This window comes from Capsella rubella, unplaced genomic scaffold (assembly GCF_000375325.1).
Source record: "Capsella rubella cultivar Monte Gargano unplaced genomic scaffold, Caprub1_0 scaffold_2, whole genome shotgun sequence".
NCBI lineage: Eukaryota > Viridiplantae > Streptophyta > Magnoliopsida > Brassicales > Brassicaceae > Capsella > Capsella rubella.
This window is the reverse complement of record NW_006238922.1, coordinates 4,477,409-4,486,808: the sequence shown is the minus strand read 5'-3', so window position 1 is coordinate 4,486,808 and position 9,400 is coordinate 4,477,409. Positions and strand designations below refer to the sequence as shown.

Genomic DNA, 9,400 nt, shown 5'->3' with positions numbered 1-9,400 from the left:
TCAAACCGCGAATTTGTTCTTCAAGGAAGTGGTGCGCCTCCATGGTATCCCGAGGACCATCGTCTCTGATCGTGACACCAAGTTCTTGAGTCACTTTTGGAAGACACTTTGGAGAAACATAGGTACCAAGCTTCTATTCTCTACAACTTGTCATCCTCAAACGGATGGACAAACCGAAGTGATAAACCGAACTCTCTCAACTTTACTTAGAGCCACTCTTGGTAGGAATATGGCTACATGGCTTGATTGCATTCCTTTTATTGAGTTTGCTTATAATCGTGCCGTTCACTCGGCTACAAAACTATCTCCCTTCGAGATAGTCTATGGACCCTTTATCTCCCATAGATTTAGCACCTTTACCTCAGATAGAACAGGCTTGTCAAGTTGCATTAAGACGAGGAGAAATCATAAAGAAGTTGCATGAAAAAGCAAAAGGCAACTTGGAGAAGACAGCCGTCGACAACAAACGCAAAGCTGATCGAGGAAGAAAAGAAGTGTTATTTGAACCAGGAGATTGGGTCTGGTTACATATGAGGCCTGCGAGGTTTCCAACACAAAGAGCATCCAAGTTATCACCACGAGGCAACAGTCCATTCAGGATCCTCGAGAAGATCAATGACAATGCTTACCGTTTGGAGCTACCTAATGAGGTAAAAATTTCTCATACTTTTAATGTTGCTGACTTGTCTGCTTATGATCCAGGAGATTCAGTTTTGAGGGCAAAACCTTTTGAAGAGGGAGGGAATGATACGGACATCGATTATCCTGTCCAACCCGCTGAACTAGATCAAGTACCAGATCCTGTACTACACCTTGTACTAGTCGTCCCAGTATGTCCCTTGACTCGTTCAAAGTCTAAACAACTTAGAAAGAGGTTCAATCTAGTTGTACAAGACATTGTGAGCTCACTAGAGCTAAACAACGTCAACTGGTCTGTACCACCGTTACTCCATCACGACGGATATGATCCCATCGCCGAGGAAGAGCTTGCTGAAGCATTCACCCAAATGAGTCTTGAACATACCATTTCCCCAAGTATGAATTCTCCTTTGACAGATCAAGAAACCTCTAGAATCCAAGATCGCATCCAGGTAAGTTATATTCAGTATTTTCGATATTTGCAGGTCCACTAAGCCCCAACAACGGCTAGAATACGTGCCCTTCAAGTGATTTTAAGTGTGCACAATTAATTTCTTTATTTTGTCATTTTCTTTCCAAAAACAATGGGTTTTGTGTTTGCTTTTTATTTGTTTCCTTTTGTATTTCTTTGCATTTATTTTTGGCCCTAGGGCTAGCTGATGGACTCTTATAAAGTCCCCCTGCAGCAATATTACGATTTTTGACCCTTGATTATCAATAAAGAACCGAACTTTTTTCACTTCTTCTCTTTAAGTGTCCTTAAGAGAATAAGCTTGTTCTTCGTCTTGTGTGTGTGATTCCACAAGGCTAAGATCGTGTACTGTATCAAAGACCAATCACATCCTAGTGGTGTACTTCAATCCGCCAGCACTTCCCCTTCATTCGATCCCACACGAGAGAAGCGACCGCCATCGTGTCAGATCTACATCAACGACCATCATTCCTTCACAAGAGAGAAGCGACCGCCATCTTGTGAAGCCATCATATATATCCTAATACAAGCTCAACACCGAGTCTTGTATCAGAAAGTCTTCATGTGGTCGATAGAATTGACCATGGTAAGGTACGAATGGGTCGTCGTGGACAGTCTTCATTCGGGTTCGTTGGTTTCTGATTCCTCATGAACCGTTAGTCTTCTAAGGGTTTATTTTATGGTAAATAATCAATCCTAGGCCATTTGCTTCATCGGAACTCCATTTGGGCATGAATCCTTCATTTTTGTCCGGTATGGTTGGTTTGAGGCTCGAACCGGCTGGTCTAAATTGATCTTGGTATGGTGTGGTTTGGATTTCCGTATCAAAGCTCCATACTCAAACCCTAGACCACCAAAACACCCAACACAACAACAAGAACACCCAAACAAAGCCAAAACACAACAATTCCAGCCACCCATATCAATCAAACACACATCATAAGCTCTTATGCCCAGATCAACAATGGTCACGTACTCACCTTAATAGGAATTTAAAAAAACATAGAAGAAGAACCCTCCAGCAACCTCTCTTGATACCTCAGCCACGAATCCCACTGATCCCTTGCTAGAACACCCACGAACAGCCACAAAAACCTCCAGGAAACCCTCTCGAAACCTCTTCTTAAGCCTCAGGAACAAGCCAACAGCTTAGATCAGCCATGGTCAAGCACTCACCTATAATCTGTGATGATTAGAAGAAAGAATGGGAAGAACACAGAAAGACATAACCCTACTGACACCAACAGCCTTGGATCCCCTCTCAAACACCTCCATAACCTTCTAGAATCTCTCCTTAAACCTTATGAAGAAATCCAACTCCCCAACTCTTTCTCTTAGATTTTTAGGAAACAACAAATTTAACAAAATGAGTAGAGAACTGTTGCTTTCGAGTTTAAGTTGAGGTTTGTATTTCCTTTAAACCAAGAACCTATCCAAAATGTTTAAAAGAAATGGATCAGATTACGGACCATATGTTAGTTTCCAAACTAATTAAAGGGAGCATATTATCACACCTTTCCAAAGGCAGATCAAAACTCGAAAAGCTGGCATACATTTGCAGCTTCTACAGTGGGTATATCAATTCCTAATACACAAGTCAAGCGTGTACCCTGAGGAAGCTGAGCCTTCAACTGAATATCCTGTCTCAGTATGGTCCTCTTGCAGAATACTTTCTTCTTCTTCTTGGCAACATCTATTTTAGATACCACTTCTGTCACTGGAACAAATTCACTAGTGCTACTACTACTATCTTCATTTGAAGCATCACTCTACAAAAACACAAAACATCATTATGGTTTTAATTTAAAACAAGATCAAAGTCTTAAAGTACGAAACTAAAGTTTCACCTGGTGGCAGGATTTGCCATTTTTTGAATCGTAGATTCTACGTCCAACGACTTTAACATCAGGATTGCTTTTACGCTTTCTCTCCATAACAACAGTAAACTGTACTAAACGAATCGAACTTTAGGGAATAATTAAAAGAACTAGTTAATAGAGGAAGATTCGGAGAACAGAATCTAAAGAAAATAATGTAAAGTTGAAGTGTGTGGAATCTGAGAGGTTGTTCCCTCTTCTTTTATAATAGATTGACAATTCAAGAATTTTTTTTTTTTAAAGTAATGTATTCAAAGTGTGTTTTTTTTTCATTAATTGGTCTTTTTGGATATTTATCATTTTATAGGACTGTATTCTATTCTAATATAAGGCTCTCATTGGTCTAAAATTTGAGATTATAGAAACAAATTATCCATTTCTTCTTTTTTTTGTAAAATAAATTGGCATAATGATTTCTTTTTTAAAACATTTGAGTTTGACTAAAAATTTATATAATAAAATAGTAAACTGAAAAAGGTAAAAAAGAGAAAAATTATAGCAGGAAATTATTTTTATTTGACTTGTATAATAGGATGGTAGAATAATAAATTAAGAAAGAATTTTTAGATTCTGAAAAATCCACGGACATTAATGTAATTGTTTCTACAAATCCCAAATTCTTGACTAATGAAAGTCTTAACATTAGATAGATTACAGTCAAATAAAAAGATAATACTCTAAAAACACCTACTAATGATAATGACAACCACACCTTTGAATACATTTTTTATTTTCATTATTTTAAAATTATATCTATTTTATAAGAAGAGGGAACGATCTCACAATCTCACTTCAAATTTTGCATTCTGTCTTTCCAAATTCAATCCCCAAAATCTTACTTGTAAATTACTTCATAAATTTATTAAATATTGATTAATTTATTACGTCAAAAATATTTATAAACTAAAAGAATGATCAATGACAGCATAATTATTATTTTAAAAAATAGATTTATCAGACATATATATACTTTAAGAAAAATAAATTTGATTATAGATCCAAGTCGGATCTGAATATCATGTATTGCAAAAATCAAAATATTTTGATCTAGACCCCAAACTTTCGTATATCATCTTTCTGATTGGATGGTCATAGATCTCTGATAATTTTCAACCTCAAAAGATGATATCATTTATCCAGAGATTTTTATGATGCTTTATATGAACCTTAGATGATTTTTACCACATATGAAGTACTCTTTTTTCTTTTCACTAAAAACTCGTGAGACAAAATATAAACATCAAGCAATCAAACAATTAACAAGATCATGAACAAGTATTTAGTAATAGAGAAAAGCAAAAAGTTATGCAAACATTTAAAAAATTCAAATAAAATCAAATGAATGTAAAAGATCTCAAGCTATCTATGTTTTATCAGGACATACCTTTTGCAATAAAATTTAGTCGGGTTTGAAGTTTCTTCATTGATATGGTCGAGCAATCCCAAATTTTCATGGGGTTGTTTTTGCTATGTTTTGTAGTAAGAAACAATACGGCGGAGATGATGAAGACATTAAAAACTGTGAGTATGATCCTTTTATAGAGCCAAGTTAACCTAGGTAACATGTCAAACGACGTCGAATATAATTATTTATACGACGACGTTTGGCCTGATTCAGTTTTGTGTTGCTAAGGTTAACTTTTAATACTAAAAAATCAATACAACGTCGAACACAAGTTTATCTAACGGTGTATTTTATACATACGATGTCGTTTTGTAGTTTTCAGTTTTTATCTTGTCAAACGTAATTTTATGGCTTCAGTAAGAGTAATTCACAACTTTTTGTATCAATAAATATATAGCCGGTTAATTTGTCCAGAAGCTTTTACATACATTTTTGTAGCTTCTCTCGTAAACAAAAATCCTAATACAAACATAATTAAAGAAGAAAAAAGAATGACATTAAAAAATTGTGGGTGGTCTTTTAGTGTAATTCTTATACATTATAAGTTCGACTAGGCATAAGATTTGAAGACAAAAGTAACTAAAATTCTATAATTAAATTTGCTTTACAAATATTAAATTTTTTCACATGTCCCCAAAGAGACAATATGCATTGCATAGTTTGGATAGATGGATTTTTTCTTTTTATAAATGCACTTATCATCTTATTTAATGGCAATTGATGTTAAGTGGAACTCGTATACAAAGAAGCAACAAGGGGTTTATCCTGTAAAACAATTACACTAGAGGTCTAGAGTACTTGATTCAAAAAAAAACAATCATTCACTTTGAACCATATACTCAGCTGAGAGATATTATATCAAACCCTCAGTTTTGGAAAGAGAAAAAGCCTAAAAATTCGCCATTTATTATTTTTGGACGTTTAATACTTGTACATTTTCAATTGGAATAAAATACTAAAAAAAATTTTGTTTATTTAAATTTTGGTAAATTCATACATATGATCTCAAATAAATAAAAAATTCCAATATTACCCTAACTATCTAAATCAATTATTATATTAAAAATATGGCAATAGTTTTTCATTTTATTTGATAAAAATTAACTTTTAACAAAAAAGTAACTTTATTGATATTTTGTTTCACACGTCTGTTATGAATGATTCTTTCCCTTCTTCTTTTTTCTGTTCAATAAGTAAGCTATGTTTTATCTCTTAAGAGGTTATCAAACCATTATTAATAAGAGGATCCTAGAAGTAAGATCTTCTTATTAATGATGCCCTCGGGCATCCTTATTGGGGGTATCTTAGGGGCTAAGATACCCTAAGTTTTGCAAAGAAAATATCTTATATAAAATACTAAAGAATGTTTTTTTGGAAAATCGACTTTATACTTTTACTAAAGACATAGAACCGGTTATAATATCGCTTATTTCCGATTTCTTTTGCTTTCCACATCTAGGGTTTTGACTCGTGAAGATGACAGTAGAAGAAAAAATTGAGAACATTGAAGAGACAACTTGTAAAGACATGATTAGTGAGTTGCCTGATGATTTGCTTGTAAGGATATTGAGTCTTGTCCCAATAAAATACGCAGTGGCCACCATGTTTCTGTCGAAACGGTGGCTCTCTGTTTGGACGATGATACCAACACTTGAGTACCAAGACTACGATATTGAAGATTATGTTGATTACAACGTTGACTACCATGACCATGCCGTTTGGAATTTTCTTGACCAATCAATGCAACTACACAAGGCACCTGTAATAGACTTCTTATGCGTGAAACTTGGTTACATATGTCCTACTGATGTTGATGTCGTAAAGTGGGTTGAAAACGCTGTTTCTCGCTGCTTGCTTGACCTAGAGTTCAAGCTCGCCTGGTCTGCCGATCCAACCAGCTTCCCCAAGAGTCTTTACTCATGTGAATCTCTCGTGAAACTGACTCTCTGCCACAAGATTCTCGTGGATGTTCCTTCTACTGAATGCCTACCATCCCTTAGAAAGCTCAGTCTAAACTGTGTGGTGTATAAAGATGAGAGTTCTATTGTTAGGTTCTTATCGGGCTGCCCCGTTCTAAAGTGTCTATATGTGAAGCGGAAAATGAATGACAATGTGAAAAAGTTCACTATAAAAGTTCCTTCTTTATTGGAGTTGGATTATACTAATGAACATTTAGATAGTTATGATGAAGAACATTCCCTGATTATCGATACTCCGGGATTAGAGGACTTGTACATCTATGATTTTTTGGGAGACTCTAGTTCCATCGAGAATATGCCTTTCCTCAAGTGTGCATCTATCAGTCTTGGCTCTAACCATGAAAAGTTTCTACGTTCTGTTTCTTCGGTCTCATCTCTTGCGTTAGTTTTTGATACACGCTCCGAAGGGCTAACGGACGGACAGAAAGGGTTTATCGAGTTGGCCTTCGCTCTCTCTCGATGGAACCACGAACAAAGAAGAATCGATCGATGGATCGATGGATAGACGTGATTGACTCGCTCAATAAATGGACGAACAAGAGGGATGAATCACTCAACACACTCTTAATTCGCAGCTTCAATAGACTATAGTGAATCACACACTTAAATCTAAAGAACAAACAAACACAAAGTTACTCGAACTTTATAAAGAAGAAAACGCTTTCTTTTAATTTCAATGATCAAGGGTGTTTTACAATGAAAACGAAGCTGAGCTTTATTAGGCTCATAAACAACGGTCCTAATAAGCTAAAACAAGAAAATAATCGCAAAATTTAAAGCATAGAGCCGTTTGTGACTTTATGAGAAAATCGGCCAAATAAGGAATGTTTTCTAGCTTGTATCTTGAAAGCTTGGGGAGGAATGTGTGACGTCTTGGAACATTCTGGGATGTTTTTAGAGTCTTTAAAACGCAGCAGCTTTTGTAGAAATAGAGCCGTTGATGTCTAAACACTCCTAGTGTGAATGCGCCTAGAAATGGAAAGTTGGAGTGTAAGAGGATTCGCCTAATCCTCTGGATGCTGGTGCATATTGAGGCATATTGGAGAGTCTCTAAATGGTATATTATTTCTCCTTGTCTCCAAAAATAAGACTCCAAGGAACCAAATACGGAAAGTTCCATTTTCGGCGCCATATGGCCCTCGGGTAAGGCCAAATTAGTAAGTGCAAATCCAACTCGAACCAGGGGTGGTTTGGCTCGATCATAATGCTCCATATGGTTTGTTTTGTGGTGAATAATGAAGCCGAGATCAAATGGACGAGTGAATTCTCCAAACTGCGGCTTAGCTCGCCAATGAACGTGTCCGAGGACGCTCTCATGGCCATCTCTCAAAATACCTCGATGGGGGACTGATGTTGCTCGTTCATTCCTTTTAAAATACCCATATTTTGGATGGATTTTAAATCCCAACTGGAATGGACGTGTGGTTTGGCCGGCGGTTCCATACGCTTGCTCGTGGTATGGTGGAAACGGGTCTTCATGAACGATTATGGTTTCGGATCGTTCTTCTTCAATTCTGGCTCGATAGATCTTCATGAAATGGTCACGTTTCGAGTGAATACTCATTGTTGGTCGAGAAACGTCTTCATATGGTCGGTGGAACTGAACATGGTAATATCCGGATGGGTCGTCGTGGAGAGTCTTCAATCTGGTCCGTTGATTTCTGATTTCTCCTGAACCATTAGTCTTCTTAGGGGTGATTTTATGATGAATAATCAACCCTAGGCCTTGCACTTCATCGGAACTCTATTTGGGCAAGAATCCTTCATTTTTGTCCGGTATGGTTGGTTTGAGGCTCGAACCGGCTGGTCTGGTTTGATCCTCGTATGATGTGGTTTGGATGTCCTCATCAGTTTTGTTAGATAAAAAGGTAGAACTATCTTTATTTCTCTATTAGTACTCTCTCTTGTTCCTTGTGAGCCTATACTAACGTTGTGTTTGTTTCGTTGCAGCTTGTGGGTAGTAGCGCTATCAAATTCTCTAGACTTTTAAAGTTACGAATATGTCCACGAGAATCAGATTGGTTGGAACCACTCATATCTTTACTTGAAAACTCTCCAAAACTAAAAGAACTATGGATAGATGATGTAAGTGTATATATATCCTTCTTGTCCTCGCTTTCTTAATTATGGACTTTTAATTGATAAAGTTAATTAGAATGTGTTTAACATATAGCCATCGTTGCTTCTCAGGATGGTATTGCACTTTCATGGAACCAACCGATCTCAACTCCGGGATGCTTGTCGTCACAGCTCGAAACCTTTAAATGGAAAGAATATGGAGGCACAGAGGGAGAGGAACAGTTCTTGAGATACGTCTTAGCCAACTCTAAGTGTTTAAATACCGCGATTATCGATATGAAATGCACCTTGACAATGAAATATGAAGAGGAATATCTGTTGATGGAGAAGTTGAAAGATATTCCTAGGGCTTCAACAACATCTCAGCTATTGTTCAAATATCTTTAGTGCATTTAAACACAGAACCGCTACAACAAGGATAACACCATGTTTTCTTGTAGTGAAGGATCCAACTCCAGCTAATGTGGAAACTTTAACCCTTCTAACTTGTAAACTTGACTAGTTGATTTTCATATCTTTTTCCCCATATACCTTAATTATGATAAAGCCTAAAAACATTTAAACTAAAAAAAGAGGCCATACAAATACATAGGTTAAAATTTTATGCCATTAAGCTCATTAGTAAATTTTTTTTATGGAGAATTACAAAAACCATTATTTCTCTTTACTGTTATGTAATTGTGAGTTTTGTTTATTGTTTTGGCAAGGTAGTATAAGATCTAAATTTTAATTAGCTAGATCGCTTAATTAATTTTTTGGGATTGGTATATTAAATACATTTACCGGTTACGATGTACGTATTTACGAATACGCCTATTACATATTTCTTTGGGTTTCAGCAACAAAAAACAAAAAAAAAATCGGTTTGTGTAGTTTAGAAGACATTTATATTGTTTTCATGTGTGACCATGAGTGGATGTATATACATTTCGTGTAGTTAATGATTATT

General features: G+C 36.0%; 3 protein-coding genes across 3 annotated transcripts; 2 read left to right on the top strand and 1 right to left on the bottom strand.

Annotated features, from left to right (window-relative positions):
- Window positions 1–2,033: 2,033 nt before the first annotated feature.
- LOC111831882 lies at window positions 2,034–4,487 on the bottom strand. Its single transcript, XM_023787402.1, has 4 exons — window positions 4,373–4,487; window positions 2,959–3,062; window positions 2,626–2,880; window positions 2,034–2,540 (listed from the first exon to the last, which is right to left on the bottom strand). The coding sequence occupies exons 1-3, from the start codon at window positions 4,440–4,442 to the stop codon at window positions 2,641–2,643; spliced, it is 414 nt and encodes a 137-aa protein (XP_023643170.1). The 5' UTR covers window positions 4,443–4,487; the 3' UTR covers window positions 2,034–2,540; window positions 2,626–2,640.
- Window positions 4,488–5,869: 1,382 nt separating this feature from the next.
- On the top strand, window positions 5,870–6,877 carry LOC111831941 (putative FBD-associated F-box protein At1g05080). The gene has a single exon (XM_023787596.1). The coding sequence runs from the start codon at window positions 5,870–5,872 to the stop codon at window positions 6,875–6,877; it is 1,008 nt and encodes a 335-aa protein (XP_023643364.1).
- Window positions 6,878–8,150: 1,273 nt separating this feature from the next.
- LOC17895842 (putative FBD-associated F-box protein At1g05080) lies at window positions 8,151–8,838 on the top strand. The gene is made up of 3 exons (XM_023787593.1): window positions 8,151–8,183; window positions 8,323–8,457; window positions 8,563–8,838. Exons 1-3 carry the CDS (start codon window positions 8,151–8,153, stop codon window positions 8,836–8,838), a joined length of 444 nt encoding a protein of 147 aa, XP_023643361.1.
- Window positions 8,839–9,400: the final 562 nt, after the last annotated feature.